General features: G+C 36.8%; 1 protein-coding gene across 1 annotated transcript in view; it reads right to left on the bottom strand.

Annotated features, from left to right (window-relative positions):
* The window catches only part of LOC145984266 (transcriptional adapter 3-B-like), a 44,419-nt gene that overhangs the window by 3,064 nt on the left and 21,597 nt on the right, over positions 1-19,758 (bottom strand). The window contains exons 5-9 of the mRNA XM_083117878.1: positions 15,044-15,184; positions 10,680-10,876; positions 9,695-9,795; positions 6,819-6,940; positions 905-1,069 (exon numbers count right to left, since the gene is read on the bottom strand). Coding sequence (XP_082974004.1) covers positions 905-1,069; positions 6,819-6,940; positions 9,695-9,795; positions 10,680-10,876; positions 15,044-15,184 — 726 coding nt within the window. The remainder of the gene's footprint in view (positions 1-904; positions 1,070-6,818; positions 6,941-9,694; positions 9,796-10,679; positions 10,877-15,043; positions 15,185-19,758) is intronic.

Below are 19,758 nucleotides of genomic sequence, written 5' to 3'. Positions count from 1 at the left end.
TAATGTACCACCATGGGGATCAAAACTGAGACCCCTTCATTTCAAGGCAATCACACTATGCTGTAGGGGAGGCCTAGGTATTACTACAGCAAAGCATGTGTTTGATTCTATGGTAGACAGTATTATAGAAAAGTATCAGCTTTCCAAAGTTCACTTTTTTGCTCCGATGACTGGACAGAGTACGCAGATAGAAGAAAATATCCAAAAATTAGAACTACTTCAAATTTTCAATTTGGCGATTTTCTCCTCAGGGGAGAAAAAATACAAAAAAGGGAGAATGAACATATTTCGAAACTAGCATAAGCTATAAATTTGTAACAAGCTTCATCTGATGTTTTTTTTTCCCTCAGTGACAAGAATGAATAAATCACACGTAATGGATTCACACAAAATAGAGTAGCATAAAATAAATAAATTAAATATGCAACCTCAACACCCACTACATTCATACAAAAGAACAAGATGAAGGTGGCAACAAACCCCTCTAATTGGCCCCTTTACTTATTCATTTCAAAGCATGAAACTAAACGTAACACATAAACAAAATGGTGAAGAGACAAATGCATAGAAATAAAAAATAAAACAAATAAAAAACATTACATAAGCATACAAGTTATGTCATAGTGTCTGTACACTATCTCTGTTCTGTTAAAAGGAAATTATTTACTTCATTTTTTAAAATATTCTATTTTAGAAATACTTGTGAGTTCTAGACATTTTGTTTTCCCCATGTGTGTTAGTTGTGGCAGTTATGCAACACAACAGCTTGCTACAAGCATTTCATTTAATACATTATATGTACCACTTAATCATTATGTTTCAATACACTCTTTCTGCAATACAATTAATCAATTAAAACTAACATTGTGAACAATGTACCTATATATGGTTACTTTTAACCTACCTCCAAGTCTGCTAGATGAAGTTTCTTCCTGTAATCTTGTCTTATATTTTCCTGATGTGTTAATTTTAGCATCAGCCTTAGTTGTTGAAGATTATGATGAGAGATTGTCCTTAGCTGACTTTGGCATCTCTTCAACTCGGTCAGAATTTCATCGTCTGCTTGCTCCTTAAATGATATTATATGTAATATGAGAATATAAATGGAAAAACAGTGAGCACATTGTAATGGATATGTGTAACAGTATTGATATGATTTAAAACTAATGTTCGATTTGAACACATTTCAAGGATTTAAGTAATGTTTTTTTAAAATTATTTTTACAATGGATATGACTGAAGGGATTACAGAAATATTCAGTTGCACAGTTAGAGATTCTTAAGCTTATATCACCCATATCTCTGCTCCCCTTAAAAAACTGCATTCATGAGATGAAATATTTAGATATTGTGCCATCAAAAATAGTTATATTTTCTTCTTTCGCAAACTTCCTGGAAAGTGGGAGTAGTTCTAAATACAATATAAATTCTTCAGTTTTACATGAAGAAATGCCAACATTCAAAATGTTGTACTTGGATTGTGGTATTGGTTTAGAGTGAAAAACTACTAATAAAAATATGATTTTGAGCGACATGTCAGTAGTTTGATAAAATTGTCATAGTGTGTGGGGCTCTTCATACTGATTCAGTGTAAAAAAAAAACTGCCATCAAAGGCAATTGTCTACACTGTAATTCATGTTTGCTACTCAGTAATATTTGTAGAGTTGTCACAAAATGATCTTGTACTGCAGTAACAAAAAAAGTAACTCAAAAGTACCTTTAGTATTATTGATCGTTTCTTGGATAGTGTGAAAGTAGATACTTTTCCAGTGCAATTTAGGTTTTCTTGTCTGTCAAGTGCAAAATGATGATGATGATTTAATTTTGATGAAGTACAACCCCCTTTTACAGAAACTATATTCAATTTATCAAGTGCAAATACACACACACATAAATAAAATGGTAAAGGAATACACAAACTCGCCAAACACTGAACAATTCAATATTTTAAAGCACCTCCACAACTTTTGAGTTAGGGAAAAGATTGATCAATTGAAATAAAAATTCTGGGAGGTTCAGCACTTTGCTATTTGCACCCATCACATTCTAAGGGATCCCAATGCATGGCTCCCACTAAACTCTCCTTACCTGGGTTAAAGACTGAGACTGTAAATGGGCATTCAGCACATATAAGGACAAAACACAGCCCTACAGAGGATTATACTGGCCATAGGTCCCAAAACCAGAGCCTCATTGGTTTATATCAATGCAGATACAGGGGTGACCTATGTGAAAAAGTGCCGACCCCATGGCAGAGTGGTTAGCACATCGTGCTATGATGCCAGGGTCCCGGGTTCGAATCCTGGCCTGGGCATGGATGTTTGTGAGTGTTCATTCATCAATTTCATCATATCATCACTCATCCCCAGTTTTGCAAATTAGACAAAAGTGGTACAAAAGGCAAAGTAAAATAAAGCAAATCAATCTATGTGACAAAGTGAGGTAGACTTTTGGGTGACCTCTATCCTGTATGCCATCTTTAATGTTTTCCTTGGGGTGTATCAGATCAGTGCAGTGCAGTACTTGGTAGTTCTTTTGCCAATGTAGGGGCAGCAAGTAGTGGGAAAAACTACAGGTGAATACAGATGTTGACATATATAAACTAGCATGGGATTGAAAAGAATAGGATCGTTACTGGGTGGTCTTACTGAGCCAAAGGAGAATTGTTTGCATGGGCTCTCTCCCAACATTCTCTGATAGAGGTAATAAATGGATAATTGCTGCCCAGAAACAGGCTATTAGTATGGATGGCAGCAGTAAAATTGTGGATCAGGACTGTGCTGTTTTAGGGCTGTTTACATTCCACCTTCAAGTTGAGACAGATAATGTACAACCTTGGTGACAATGAAGTTCGACCAGAAAGGAATATGTGATTAAATGCACAGAGGCATAGGCAGTGGAATGGGTGACCCGCAGAAGTGACGCATGTGTGTAAGAGGAGGCGTGTGAGCAGGCAAGAATCGTGATCCCAGCATGTTGCACCCAAGGTCACGTAAAGAACGAAAACGGGGAACTATACGCGTGACATTGAACTTCAACCAGGCACCAGACCCATACGGAAAATTCCAGATAGTGGCGCATTCGACGGAAGCATGACGTCACGGACACGATAAGGGAGTCTGCCGTATATAAGCATGTGCTGTGCACCGAGGAACCGCAGTGCATCATCACCATGGCCAGGGCAAACCTATTGACAACACCGTGAGGAGAAGAGTGGTGGAGTTGCAACGGGATGGACTCAGTGAACGGGAAATAGGGTGCCAACTGAACTTACCCAAGTCAACCGTCCACTGCATCATCAAACACCACCAAAATACGGGTACTACAGAGCCAGGTAAGGCCCCCGGTCGAAAACGCCTGCTGAGCGTGCGTGACCTACGGATATTTAGGCACTATATCCAGACCAACAATCATGTTTCTGTGGCCGAATTACGACTGTGGACTCGAGAACGCTTTCACATTGAAGCGTCAACCAGAACCATTCGCCGTTACCTACAGCGATGCGGTTACCGAGTGTACAAGGCGAAACGTAAACCCTTCCTTTCCATGTTGAACAAAGGCAATCGACTACGGTGGACACGAATGTACCGGGGATGGACATTTCGGCAGTGGAACAGGGTTTTGTGGACGGACGAATCCATTTTCAATGTTGTGTACGGGAAAATATGGAAAACAGTCATTTGTCGGAAGGAGGAACAGAATGAAGCAAAATGTTATGCACGTCGGGTACAGAAACCTGCGTCAGTGATGGTATGGGGATGCATGACGGCATCTGGGGTTGGCCCACTACACGTCTGTGAGGGCATTGTGAATGCACACGTTTATACACGCATACTGGAGCGGCATCTTCCCACAGTGCGAAGGCACCTGTTCCACAGGACAATGCCAGGCCTCATACAGCGCGGCTGACAAGAGAATGGTTGACTCGCCATCACGTGCGAACTCTGCCATGGCCACCATCGAGTCCCGACCTCTCGCCCATTGAGAATGTGTGGCGTGTTCTTAAGCGACGTGTGCAACAGAGGGGACCCAAGACAGTGGCTGCTCTTATCGCCTGCCTGCAGGAGGAATGGCACCGCATCGATGTGGAATACCTTGAACGACTCATCCGCAGCATGCCCCGATGCATTGCCACAGTTATTCGCCGATGGGGCGGCATCACGCCATGGTAAACAGGATCCCCTCTAACAGTGGTCGAACTTCAATGTCATGTGTAGATGGACGAAAATGTTTTATTTTGTGTGGACACCATACATTGCTGCGTTGCAGCGGAAATTTATGTTTTCCTTTGTTCCATGTAGCCTGCTGAATAAAATATGTTCAGCATATGCATGTGTTCTCCTTCTTCCACAACGCACTCCTATATTTGTGACTGGTCGAACTTCATTGTCACTAAGGTTGTACATGAGGATATTATAAATATATATGGGGCATTCCATGTCAAAGTAGCTCTGAATTCTTTAAATTAAATGAAATGTTGTACCTTTATTCTATCTTGCAAGTCAGCAATCTAAAATTGTTATTTGGATAAAAATTCAAGTATTATACATAATCAAATTAGAAGGTAGATGGTATTTCAAATATTGTAAATTTATTTTAACTTTTATATTTGCTTTTGTTTTGTATTGTGTTCCACCCATGACACAAAAAACGATAATTTTTCCTTTAACAGTTAAATTTCCCCTGCAACTCCACTAGAATATTCAAAGGTCAATTCCGTTTTCTCTTTGTCTTGAATAATTTATTTTTCATGATTATTACACAGATATTAAAATTAGTTTCTTATTAAGTAAAGAGGCAGTGTTTTATCTGTTCCACCTGTGACACAAAAATTGTTCACTTATAGCTATAAATCTGGGAAAGTATTTTAAGGGTAGTTATGTTTAATCAACACCGTTTAGTTTCAGGATTCATTGGATAGAAACTGTAAGAAAAATGTTACTTAAGTATCAGTAAAATAGCTACTTTTTAAAAAATTAAGTTTGTGTGTCCCAGCTGTGACAATGGAATGTCCCATATATATATATATATATATATATATATATATATATATATATATATATAATGGATAAAAGCAAGGAGGGCCAAAAGATCTAAGTAAAAATCAAAGAAGGTAAAAGGAAACACTCACCGGACAGTAGAAAAATTCAAAATTTTTCGCTAATTTCATAGCATCATCGGTGTGAGAAGAAATAGACGGAACCGGAACTTCCGGTGAGTGTTTCCTTTTACCTTCTTTGATTTATATATATATATACACTGGCTGACAAAAAAAGTGAAGCACCCAGAAGGAGTGGTCGAAGATTACCCCATTTCGGTATACCTGCATACCATTGATGTGTGAGTAAATGATTAGATGTACAAGGATCTGTAATGTGTAGAACGCCCACCAGAGGGCATTTGTGACGTCACCTCCTGTTGCTGATAAGGTGGGACCAGTCACCTGCTGTGAGTCAGACAGTGCAGCACGAAGTTCAGAGAGGAAAACGAAGCACCGGCGATGCCTCGCAGACGCGTTAGACAGCCGATCCAGCAATTGACAGCATTTGACAGAGGCCGCATTGTGGGACTGCATGAGGCGGGTTGGTCGTATCGGGCAATTGCCAGGCATGTGGGCCATTCAGATGTCACAGTGGCCCGATGTTGGAATCAATGGGTACATGAGGGCACCCATGCACGTCGTGCAGGTTCAGGTCGACCAAGAAACACCGCCCCGAGGGAGGACCGTCGTATGGCGCTCCAAGCAGTACGGGATCCCACAACTTCGGCACCCGTCATCCGAGAACATGTACTGGACACTCTACAACATCCTGTGAGTTCCCGCACAGTGTCTCGACGACTCGCATCCGCCGGATTCGGGTCCTACCGCCCCATGCGCCGGTTGCCGTTGACACCACAACACCGACAGCTGCGGTTGGTGTGGTGCCGTGCTCGGGAGGCATGGACAGAGGACGAATGGCATCGCATCATGTTCAGTGATGAGTCCCGCTTCTCCATGACCTCCGCTGACCATCGTGTGCGGGTGTGGCAGCGTCGAGGGCAGAGGGCACATCCTGCCTACATTGTGGAGAGACACACAGGTGTGACTCCTGGCATCATGGTGTGGGGAGCCATTGGATATGCGTTCAGGTCACCTCTAATAGTGCTATGGCAGACTTTGACGGCACAGCGATACGTCACAGACATTCTGCATCCACACGTCCTACCCCTTATGGCACAGCACCCTGGGACAGTGTTCCAACAAGATAATGCACGCCCACACACAGCCCATGTGTCTATGGACTGCCTAGAGCATGTTGAGGTCCTCCCGTGGCCAGCACGATCCCTGGACCTCTCCATCATTGAACATGTGTGGGATGACATTGGACGGGGACTCCGTCCTAGTGCCAACCTGCGGGATCTGGAGGGACAGCTGCAACACCTGTGGACGAACGTACCTCAGGAGAGGATCCAAAGGCTGTTTGACACTATTCCGAACCGCATAAGGGCATGCATTGCGGCCAGAGGGGGTGCGACACCCTACTGACCTGGCGCCACTATTCCACCTGTAACTGCCAACGGGCTTGACTCTTGCATCCTATATTGTAATCAGTTCAATAAAGGTACATGGACTTTCAGCATATGTAGTTTCATTCACGTCCAACCACTCCTTCTGGGTGCTTAACTTTTTTTGTCAGGCAGTATATAATATATATATATATATATATATATATATATATATATACACACATACACACACACACACACAACTGTATATAACTGCAGTTATAAATACATATGAGGTTGGGATCCCTTAGGATGGGAACTGCAAGATTACCTTTGATGGTTCAACTGGATCAAGGAGCCCCTGTTCTTCAAGTTCTTTCCTTACTCTTTTTTCAAGCATGCTCATATCCACATTTCTCAAGGCAGTTGCTTTTGTTGAAATATTTTCAGCACCTATGTTAAAAAAAGTGTTACATAATCAATTCTACATTTTCTCCATACAAAGTTTTGTACAGATACTTAATAGCTCTTTATTTATAAAAAAAAAGTGTTGTGATTACAGTCTTCAAAGATATGAACATATATAAAACCACTGAAAAAAAATGCCACTCAACCGAACCCAGCACTGCTTGATGCAAGAACAACACATGAACAGGCTATCATAGAGCTCAATAGATATACAAAAGTATAGGAATGGGCAGATATGAAATTTTTGCTGATACCCATAAAAGTACGAACATAAAATTAACCAATACTGATAGCCAGAGGACAAATTTATATGTAGTAAAAATGTGCTAAATATGTAAAAACATATTTAGTTATCTTCACAAAATATGGAGTTAAATATGGACTTAAAATTGTATTTACCTTTTAATAATATAAGATATTACACGAGCTACATAAAATACAGTCTCAGCTGTATTGAAGTGAAACCAGAAGCAAATGCCATACGTGTGCGGCTAAAATATTGCTTCTGTCGCAGCTGTTGGGCATGCAACTAGTAGTGAAGGTGGGGTTAGCAATGGGCTGCTCGACTTGGGACTCTCTTCCAATGTTGCCAAAATAACATAATAACGTTTGTAAAAAGCAGGAGCCAATGCTTGAGCCTTCATTCTCTATTGTCGACAGGGCTCCCTGATAGCACAGTGGTAGCGTTATTGCCCTGTAATCAACGGGTCCCAGATACCCAGTGGAGACACATAGTAGTTTGGATCCCACTTTAAACTGTAGGTCCAGTCCCGACTAGCCTTACTGTACATAAAAACACCAAATCAATCAATCTATTGTCGACAACAATTGTAAATAAACGGGAATTTCAAGTGTTTTACAATAGCAAAAGCAAACAGTTGGGAGGAGAAAAAAATTATTATTATTATTCGGAAGACAGAAAACTTGTAATTAATGCAATTGGAGGGCTATAAAAAAGGTGGTAAACTTTCATTTATTTAATTTTGCTTCAGACTTTGTCAGTTATTCGCAAGAAATTCACCCAACTCTTTTGATCACATGGGGACAGTTAGTTATTGCGTGAATATGGCGTATATGTTGATAAATCTCCTGAAATATGGAAATAATCTGTAAAAATAACAAAATATATAAAATATGAACCAAAACATAATATATGTACAAATATGGAAAATAAAAACGGAATTTTTTGAGTCTATATGCCATGATGCACAAAGATAATAGAAAAAATAATTTGTTTCAGCTTCATACATAAATATGTATTTACATAAAAATACATTCCCTGCTGATAACAAACATTCTATCAATCCATTCATATTCATCATTAGGTTTTGCCTTAGAAAAAGAAGTTTCATATTTAGACATTTACTTTACAAAACCAGGACATATGAACTACATCACAGGCAATTTATAGGCATATTGGATCGATTCGTAAAATTATGGGTAATTTTACCAATAAAAAAATACACCTTTATTCGCCAACACTGATTAACAGGGAACGGATTTATATGTAGTAAAAATGTTCTAAATATGTAAATACATAAGGCAATGTACACTCTCAATTAACTCTCAATTTCTGGGTAAAAGGGTCATTGTTGGAATTTTTATTGATTTTGATCCATCCCCTACCTCCACATACAAAAATTGAATTAAAATTTTACTTGGGCCACTACTGATAGACTCTCATGGCAGAATCTCACATTATATTAATTAAATGACAATTTATTTTAATACGTGGACGTCTTCTGCTTTAAATGATACCCCACAGGTGGAAATACACCCAAAGATCACATCATATTTTTTTTAAAATAACAGAGTGTAGGAACACAACACTCCACATCGGTCAGCCTAAAATAACAGTTGCACCTTGGAAAATAATATGCTCTTCCTAAATAAAACTACCTTATTTTAACAGTGGACATCCTTCCAATTACAATGATATCCCACAAATGCAGTTACGATCACTGATGACTATCAAAATTTTTAAACAATGGGTTTGTGCATCAGCTCAACATTGCACCGTGGCAAGTAACACATGGCAAGTACTTTGCCCAGGCCCTCGCATGGTTTGACCGACAACCAAAGCCTCACTGGCCAAGCAAACATAGTTGGAGATGGTGGTCTTAAGTGTTGTACTATCAACAGTGTATAGTACAGTGCTTGCAAAGAGAATTGCAATACAGATACCAAAATAAGTGCAACAAACATACTTCTTTGGCAGATTTCCTTTATAAATATTTTACCTTTTTCCAAAGTTTTCACAGTCTCCAGCAAAAGCGCTGTTACTTCGACTGTTAGTTACTCCAGCTGTGGTGGTCTAGTTGGTAGAGCATATCTGACTGCCATGTGGGAGACCCAGGTTCGATTCCCAGGATGGGTGATCTAAGGTTGGAATTTTTCTGGCGTTGCCATCATATGAAGTGGCTCTTGGGCTTACCCAGCCTCAAATCAATGGGCACCTGGGGGGAAACGCTGAGGGGTGAGGGTTAAATGTGTCCTGAGCTTGCTGCTGATCACATCACCCCCAAAATGGCCGAGATGGAGAATGTGTGGGGGCCTACCCCCACATCCCCTAAATGTGCCTTGATGGCACAGTGCATGGGGAACTTTACCTTAAGTACGGTAACATGGACAAGTGAAAACCTCTTTATAGCATACTGATAAGGATGTATGTTCAATAACTGTAAGAATAAAATTACCAGCTATATGTTTTACCAATTATAAATGACAAAGAAAGTATACCTTTTTCAGTATCTAATGATATATGATGAGGGTCCATTATGTTTTCATTTATTAATGCTGAAACTAATCTCTGAGTGAGTGGGCCAGCAGTGGATTCTGAACTGCAAATTAAGATAAAATATCAAAGTACCACATATGGATGTACTAAAGTAAACATTATTTCCTGAATCCAAATCAGATAATTTGTAATTTCTAGTTTATTAACACTGACTTAAGTAACAAATTCTTACTTAAACAATATACATCATACTGTACATGATAAAGGTTTTGCAATTACAGTTCGAACAAAATTATATGATTTTAGCTATCTGTGATATTTTGTTGAAAAAACAAGATATATATTTTGTAGAAGTAAGATTACTTAAAAAGATACTTCAGAAACAACTCTATGCTATATATTTTAGGAATTCCACAAGTACAAAACCTGTAAAAAATACTAGTTATAACTTAAACAACAAATGGAGGTGGTCAATGATGGTTTTAAGTTCCATCAATTCTACAAAATTTATCACCATCAGTATCTTGAAAGAGGCATCTGTTGATATTGCAGTTAAGACTCTGGAAGACTAAAATAGCACAGGAAGGACACAAAGGAAAGCCAATTACAAAAATACAGTAAAATATGTTTTATATAATTCTAAAATACACTCAATATGCACCATAACATTAAATTTTAGAAAAGTTCCAAGCAAAATTGATCTTCTTCTAGTTCATCACACGAATATCTATTCAGTACTATTGTAAATTGCCTAACATTGGCAAGAATCTGCAGTGTATCTGCATTAGAATTGTAATGAAAACTCTTATTAAAAAAGTTTTCAAGGATTTATGTGTGAGGGAGGAGTGTTATGATGCAGGGGGGGGGAGGGAATCTAATATTTTTTTGGGTAAAAATAAGTTTGAGTATATTTTATAGGAGAAATAAAAAATATAGTGGTAACTATGGTAGTTGTGTTACACAATTTGAAGCATAAAATAAACAAACCTTTTCTTCTCTGAACGCCTCAACATACTAGAAAGTTCAGTTCCTTGCTTTCGTTTTTTGTCTATATGAACGGAAGCTTCTTCCTGCTCCTCCAACAATTCTTCTTGAGCCCATTTTAAAGTATAATGGCGACCAAGAGCAGGGACTTTTTGGTATTCTGAATCATCCTGATGAGCGAGAATTTGTTCCTCTAGGAGCTGCAAGACACAAATGACATGCATCTTTTGTTTTAATCATATTGTAAATGTTGCTACAACAATTCTGCAAGTTAGTTTGCCAACAAGATTGCCATTCTTTAACCCTCCATAACCCACACCGCGGCACCGCATTTTATAGAATTTTGATTATTTTCCTTACCAGTGCAATAATGATCGGGAAAGCACTAGGTAACCTATCTACACTATTCCCACAAAAACATACAGGTGTTTGCGCCTTTTCTCTGACAGTTTTTCAGTTGTTTACATGCCTCTGAAGTGACCGGTCCCCCTTTGGCAGCACTCAGTACTGCACATGAGAAGTTTCCTACCTTAAATCATAGCACGTCAACCATAAATTTGGCGGCAATAAGAAGAATAAAGTAACGGTACGAAGTTCGATATGCAAATTATTTGTATGCAGAAATCATTGCAGTACCCATACGAAATGTCAGAGTTGTCAAAATAACGATATTCAAAAGTGACAACATTCGGTAACACTGGTTTGAGTCAGTATGTCTTTCTTTCCATATATCTCGTAAAAGTAGGAGAAAAATATTGAGATTTGAACATTTTAAAATTATTTTGTAAGTCTTAGAGTTGTGTTTAAAACATTTGATTGTCTTTTCTGCGAGTCAGTAAGATCTTGTCTGAAAATTTTGGAACAAATAATTCCTTTGTAAGCCCATATAAGTTGTACGATTCAGTTTGAAAAATATGTTGCAAATTTTGTGAATGGTGAGTTAATTTTTTAGTTCCTTCATTACATGGTAAAGTTTTAATTATTTTTAGAATAATATTTTGGTGCATCTGCTCCGAGTGTAAGCTTGTAATTCTGAGACACTTTTCTTATTTTTTAAAGTTTTTTTTTATTATAATAGCTAGAGCCCGGAAGTTTGGCAAAATGCCTCTTTTTATCTACTGCATATATTGATAAAATTTTTCCGGATATACGTTTCTTATGCTGTTTTGAATGTTTTAGAAGCCTTTTCATTTTGCCTATTTTGCCTATTTGGTTCCCCACTGCCTATTTGTAATTATAATGCCTTTTTTTTGCCTTTTTCAATGAAATTTGACCATTTTTTTAAAAAAAATGTGTATATAAATTATTTTTCTCCCAAAAAACGTTATTGGCATTTATTTTTCTTCCGTTTATTATGTGAATAATTTTCGCCTTATTTAAGTAATATTGAACTCACGCATGTTTCAACATTGTTGAAGGAGAAAAGTGTGAGAAAACTGTATTTCATGCTCACTTAGGATATTGCCTTTCGGTTAACATTTCCTTCTGCATGATTGACTTCTGAAGTGGACAGGTTGATTTCGAACACAAAGAAGATATTTCTGAAATCTCCCTCTCGAACCCGAAAATTTAAGGAAGTTGCATCTGAGCTTAGTTTACCTCTGCAACCAGTCTTGAACAGATAGGGAACCTGGATATCATCAGCTATATATTATGCTAACAACCTTGAAAAATTCAGTGAGGTGATAGATGCTCTTCCAGAAAATGAAGCAGCTTCAATTCTTGAAGTGGAAAAACTCCTGTGCTATTCAAGTTTATTTTTGCACATTATGGTGCATTGCCAGAGACAATTACAATTATAGCATCCATGAAAATCTACGAGGAATCTAAGCAGCATATGATGGAAGTGCCAGGAGAAAAGGGGTCAGCTGTTGCGGAAAAGTGCAAACGGGTAGTGAGTGCAAATGAGGACTTGAAACAATTGAAAACAATTTGTGATATTCTAAAAGGTGAAAATGCTGTTACCAAAATGAGTCCAGCTACATTAGCTTGTTTTATGTATGCTCCAATAACTTCTGTCGAAGTAGAAAGATCATTTTCTATTAAGAAAAACATTCTCTCTGACAGACGACTATCAATGAATGTTGAGAACTTAAAAAACACCTGGTAGTTATGTGCAATCAAGACGGAGAAAATTGAAATGCTCTTCCCAATGTAGATTTTAACATTTTGCCAGAAATTATGGATAAAAGTAAGCGACTTCCAAATGTGCCTTTTTTCAGTTTATTTTGCCTTTTTTGGTTTATTTTGCCTTTTTTTCCTTTTTAGTGCCTATTTTCCACATTATAAATGCCTTTTTGCCTGCCTATTTTAACGAAAATAAATGCCTGAACTTCCGGGCTCTAATAATAGCTAATAAAAATGTCCGAAATGGACGTTTGCATTCATATATATTTCACCTGATTTGCATCAATAATTCACATAAATAACATTGGTTTTGATGGGGGTAGCACTGAGTGCCGCACACGGGACATTTGTGCTAGTATGAGGAAGCGGATGACAGAGGATTAAAGAAAATATCAACAATTATTTAATAGAGCCACATATTTATGGTGAATAAAATACCAGGATTTTGTTACAAAAACTTGGCATATTTCGGGATCTAAAGTGGATATAAAATAGCATTTCAGTGAATAAAAACCTAAACTTGAAAAAAAGCTATACTTATCACACAAAATTAACATTTCACTTCTAATAATACATTTATATAGTTATCAGTGTGTTAAGTTCATTCATGTGTAAAGGAGTCAATTTTGCTTCTCAAATATTTACAGCAGAATTAATCAATTTTCCATGATTTGCATAACTCACAGGATAATTCAGACCTCGGAAGCTACTGTGTTGGTAAATAAACCCCAAATGTTGTGTTTAAGTTTATTTCACATTTTGCAGTTCATTTCGCATCATTTCGAAAAACACTGTAGAAAAATGTACCTCACACCTTTCAAAAACCTGAAAAATTAACACTACAATGTGTTATTTCACATTTCATGTTTTCATCAAAAATGGAATATGCACCTGTTGATTGAACAGTTCAGTCTTTTCATGAACGATTGTTATTTGGAATTGTAGCTTTCCAGGCAATGTGATTCAAACATGTGTTCTCAGGTTACCAGCCAGGATATGTCGGCATTAGTGTCCAATGTTTCTAGTAAAAACATTGCTCTCATAATCAGAGAATGTTGATTAGAGAAGAGGATGAGGTAAATATGTGTATATTAAGAGGCAGAGCTTAGAATTTGTCTTGTGAAAGGTTCGCTCTGGATCCTGGTGTTCTATTATTGGATGTCATGCTAATAAACATTCCCTGATGACGAGAGCAATGTATGTTCTCAAAACATTGTGCACTAATGCTGAATTAACTTGGCTGGTAAACTTGAGAACACATGTTCCAATTGTTATTTGTTGCTTTAGTGAGCTTAGTGGCTGAGGCATATGGTCACCCCAAGGGGAGTCAAAATAAAAAAGTTATGTCTGTAAATAGGATATACAGTGGAATCTAGATTTTACAGGTGGAAAAACTTAAAATGTAGGAAAATTTTAAAACATTTTGTCCATTGGGATCATGAAGAATGAATGTATAATGCAGGAACATGTAAAATCCTGGAATGTAAAAAATCAGGGTTCCACCCTCTTGATGTTATGTTTATGTTCCAACAGAAGAAATAAAACGAAATTACAAGTGTATAAGTCAGTAGTGGAACCAATTCTACTATACGGAAGTGAAATCTGGCCAGTAAGAGGAAACGAAGTAAGACAAATAACGACAGTAGAGATGAAATGCTTCAGTAGAATAGTTGGTAAAACAAGAAGAGATAGAATACAAAATGAAAGAATCAGAGAAGAATTAAATCAGAAGCCAATAGAAGAGAAACTGACACAAAGACAACTAAAACGGTTTTGACATGTAGTAAGAATGGACGAAGATAAAGCAAAACAATTAATGGAAGCTAGAACAAAAGGAAGGAGAAAAAGAGGTAGACCCCGGAAGACATTCAAAACAGGAATAGTAGAAATAGGACAAAATAAAGGAAAAGGAATAAGAGAATTGAAGAGGATGGCAAAATAATGGGGGAGATGGAAGGAGTGGATAGAGGCAACCCTGACACCATAAGGCAAAAGGGGAAAGAGGAAGAAGAAGAAGAAATAAATGGTTTAAGAGGGAGACAAAATAAGATATACCTAAGAAGAAGTCACAGAGAATGAAGGATGAGAAATAAAGTGACAAAGAGAGAGGGGGAGTAGTAGGAGAAGAAGAAGAAATAATTGTGCAGTGATGGAGTACGCATGAAGAAAAATTGAGACAAGAAGAAAGAAAGCTAAAAAAGAGAATACATCTAGACATGAAAACTCTCTAACTTAAATACCTTTATATCTTCTGAAGATATTTCAGCACAAAATGGTTCTACGGAGCTCCAGAATTTATTTGGAGTATCATTCTTAGGAAGCACTACTCTTGGAACTTCTGGCTGTGGTGTTTCCGAGATGTCAGCATCTGGTGGTGCAGGCTATAAAAAATTAAAGTTTTAATAGCTGAAATATAAATTAATTTTAAAAATAATAAGTTCCTATTCCTTCAAATTATTCTTATCCAATACAAAACAGAACATGGAGTACAGAGCTAAAGGTGGAGGCAGGAACGTAGCCAGGGGGCTGTAGCCCCTAAAATCCTACAAATATCAAATCTAAATAGTGTATAGTGGTAATTAATTTTACTTCCTTAGCAGGATTAAACATTAGATTGGAAAAAGTTTAGTGTATAATATAGGAACAAGGTTATATTTTTATATTCTACCATTTAATCCAAAGAATAAATGGATCCACAGCTCTCAAAATGTATAGTTTTCTTTGCGAGAGGTCACACAATATAAACTTTATGAGTAAAATTTGGCAAGCGCACCACACTTGGATTCCCCTACTACAACAGTTATCGCCCGGAAATAGCAGACGACACAGACTCAGATGCACAGTTAACAACACGCACCTAGCGGCACCCAGAGAACTACAAACAAAAGACGCACGCCAAGCTACAGTACCGCAAGTTCCAACGAGGATGGTGGAAGTGGCCACTGAAATTAATCGAAAAGAAAAAACAGCTTCGCGGATAAAAGTGACTACTAGTTTCTCCGTATTTATAACTTTTAAAGTTGTCTTTTTTTTAACGGAATGTGTAAAAGTTAATAAAAAATTACAATAACTATGAATATCAGTACACTAACTGTACAAAATGTAAGAAAAATAATGGACAACATTTGTGTTGTATATTCAATCATACGGTGGATCAAGTAGCACATTCTCTCTATTTATATAATAATAATAACAATAATAATACATTTGCATTAAAATTTGTTTAATTTTAATAACTTATAATAGTTATTATTGTAAAATAACAATTATAACCATTGCAATAATTAAGATTTTCATTATTATTTCTACTAATAAAGTTTTATCCTCTACAAATAGTTCTGGCAATGCCTGTGCTGATTAGGGATGAGCCCCCCCCCCCACCCCCCCGAAATAAAATCTTGGCTATGGGCCTGGGTGGAGGTGATGTAAACAGTAAGCATGATCTAGTTGTCTCATCTCCCTATCTATAAAAAACTGGATTGATAAACGTAAGAAAATTCCCTAACACCTAACATTACCCACATTAGCCATGTCACGAAGGAGAAATTTAGAAAGGATGGCTAGTCAATGTTTATTTAAAATGTTCAATGATTTTCAGATATTTTGAGAATAAGATGAACTTAATACTTGGCACATATTTGTTCGTAGGATTAGTATTAAACAGAAAACAAAATAATAATATTAACGGAACAGCTGATGTTGTATCAATGTCAACATTATGTTGTTTTTTTTTTAAATTGTTGATACTGTTTATTTATTTTCCTTCGCTTTTGTGCCACTTTTGGCTAATTTGCGAAGATGGGAATGAGTGATTATATGATGAAATTGACACTCACAAACATCCATGCCCAGGCCAGGATTCGAACATGGGAGCGCGATGTGTTAATCACTCCACCATGGGGGCCAGCTGTTGATACTGTTAATGTAATTCACATCTATACCCATCTACTTCACATTAAAAAGTTGATCTTGTAGAACCTAAAATAGAAATTTTTTGGCTCATGCACCTTTAGTCTGTCTGCGAAATGAGCATCTTGCCATGTGCAGTATTTTAACAAATCATTACTAACAACCACACATTTCAAACCACAAACATGCTCTTCAACAGCAAAATGTCTGTAATACACCTGCTTATATGTGCACATGCTTTGAGAATGTGTTACTTTACATTCATCCATATGTACAACACACTTTCTTGACATGTATATAACTTATATGTATGTAACTTATACACTATCAAATGTAAGTGATAAATCATTTATATAGTTGGGGCATTCCATGTGATAGTTAGTGTCCCTGAACCTCAATTTTTAACCCCTTCCCTGTGTTCGGAGTAATATTACGTCCTTGGTCACTATAGCTTATTCTGTGTTGGGCGTAATATTATGCCCGCGAACATCTCTGACTGAAGTAACCTGTGTTGAATGGAATACTAATACGTTTCTTGTTGGTGAAACATATGTTCTGCTATTGAAGAAACAACAACCTTTTATTTAGTCACAATTTTCAGTGCCGACAAAGAAGAAGTAGTAGTTCAGAGGAAAGTAAACTGTTTTTGTGTTATGCTGACAAAGTGCAAGCTTGAGTTCGTTTGTGTGCCGTGTTTAGTAAGTTGATGATTTATTGTTTGTTTTGGTGTGTAAAATGGCAAAGAGGAAACGTGCCAAGAAAAGTGTTCAAGTTCAGATTGTTTTTCCTAAGTTTGAGTTTCTAAACATGCCAAGAAAAGTGTTCAAGTTCAGATTGTTTTTCCTAAGTTTGAGTTTCTAATAGTATCTAACAGTGGCAGCGAGGGGGCAGTTGCCCCCTACTTTTTGCCACTTTTGCCCCCACACTATGCCCCCTCCCCAGTTTTGGCACCTTGTCCCCCCCTCCGCTTTTTGGAACCAAATCGCCGCCACTGGCTATCTAATAGTATTGTCAAACAGGATTGCAAAATATTTTTCCCTCATACCTATTGAAGATATTGCAATGAAACTTTGTGGACACATTACATATAGACTATAGTATTTTTCAAGGTAGATTATAATCGGGTACCTATATCCAAGGCATGGGGGTGAAACTTGATGACGTTTCTTGTGGTCTTTGGCTGAGGTCGGCAATGTTAGCGACATCTATGAGCAGTCGATTCCACTATTTGTCTCGAGTTGTTTCTCAACTGTCATGCTAGATGGCAGAATCGACGATCGGTATCCATTCTTTTTATGGGGAGCTGAGATTTACCTAAAAAATGGCGACGTCTACCAACAGCTGATTCTAGTACTCCGATAACAAATTCCTATAAATTTATTTATTTTAGAGTAAGAATAATAATTGTCATCGCAATATTAAAATTATTATTTCCTCATAAGTTATACATAAATTTGTGAGTTTCTATGTAATACAAAACTCAATTACACGTTAGTGCAAAATATGTTTGTGTTCATCAATTTAAGAATTTGTGAACCTAGTTGATTGGAAAGGTTGATTACATCAATGTCGAACTTGTAACTACTAATATTCCTTTAATTGACATGAGAAAAGTTGATTGTGGTTTGTGCAATCGTATTATTGTTTATACATTGTCAAAAATTGTATAATTGGAAGTGTAAAGCCCACGTATTTGCTTTCTAGTTCCAGTTTAAAAGCATTATGTGCACGATGATAAGTATGTCGTGGAATAAATATAATGTCCATCAATGAAATTTATGACTTCATTCTATTTTTATGGACTATATCACAAATATATTGTGGATAATTTTATACCCTTGCACTCAGTATGAACAATGAATGTTATGCACATAACATCCATTGCTTCTTCCTCTATAAAATACTTCTGTCAAAACAGCAAGATCTTTGTGATTATTTCAATGGAATTAATGAACTATATTAAAACGTAAAAGAAAGTTTAAACAAGATCCTAAAGTGAAAAGTTGCTACTAAAATACCCTGTACGCTTGCACCGTCAGTCAATGTGATTTCATGTATGCTATTTGCTTTATTTTCATGTATGTATGGTCCGTATGGAAGAGTAGGAGAGCGAGATATTATCTCAACCTGTCTTAACGTCAAGTGCAAGGGGGGAATATAATTATTAACTGACATGTCATGGAATATAAAGTTGTAATATATGCTCAACGACTATCAATTTAATGGATTACTATTTTCTCAAATTCGTAATCTGCCTAAAATTTAGACTACAGGGTCATTATCTTGTCATTATACATACACACAGCACACCTATTTTACATGACACGATATCGAAACATGTAATGTACAGTTAAATTTAAATTTTCGTTTTTAGGGATTAATGAAACACACGCCTAAAACTGACGTCTTATCTTGAAAAACAACTTTAATCATGTATTGCCCTTTGATTTTTACCATTGCCTGGCTTTTCTACCGAAATGAATATAAATTATAGGAATTGTAGAACAAAAAATTCCAGTATTAACAATGGCAATATTCTCCTTACAATACAGTACATGAGCCTACTGGTTCTTTTGCTTCTTGCTTTGGATTTCTTAGTTAAAGTAGGCTGATTTCCCTAATATTCCCAATGAGTTTCATTTTCCGCGTGACAGTAAATACCTTTGAATAGGCTTGAATTAGTTGGTTATGTAATTCTAGTTTAGTGTTCTTAGCATCTAGGTGTTTCGAGTAGGTTAGGCTAGTTATGCATTTTGTATTTCACTCTTTGCCTGCGCATGTATACGAAAAATTTTAAATACGAAAAATTAAAATTAAAATTTTATTTGAAAATTAGAAATTAATTCACATTATACACGGAAATTGCAATTCCAAAGTTTAAAAGCTTATTTGATACGAAATTCCAATCTTACAAACATTTTGTGCATCCTGTAAGTAACATTTTTTAGAAAATTATCTTGGATACGGAACTCTGGCCCATAACATGTTATTAGATAGCATTTATACAAGAACGTTGATAATTCTTTCGAATTCACAGTAAGTTTCA

This window comes from Lepisma saccharinum, chromosome 2, assembly GCF_977018435.1.
Source record: "Lepisma saccharinum chromosome 2, izLepSacc3.1, whole genome shotgun sequence".
NCBI classification, from domain to species: domain Eukaryota; kingdom Metazoa; phylum Arthropoda; class Insecta; order Zygentoma; family Lepismatidae; genus Lepisma; species Lepisma saccharinum.
This window is presented reverse-complemented; position numbering and strand designations above follow the sequence as displayed.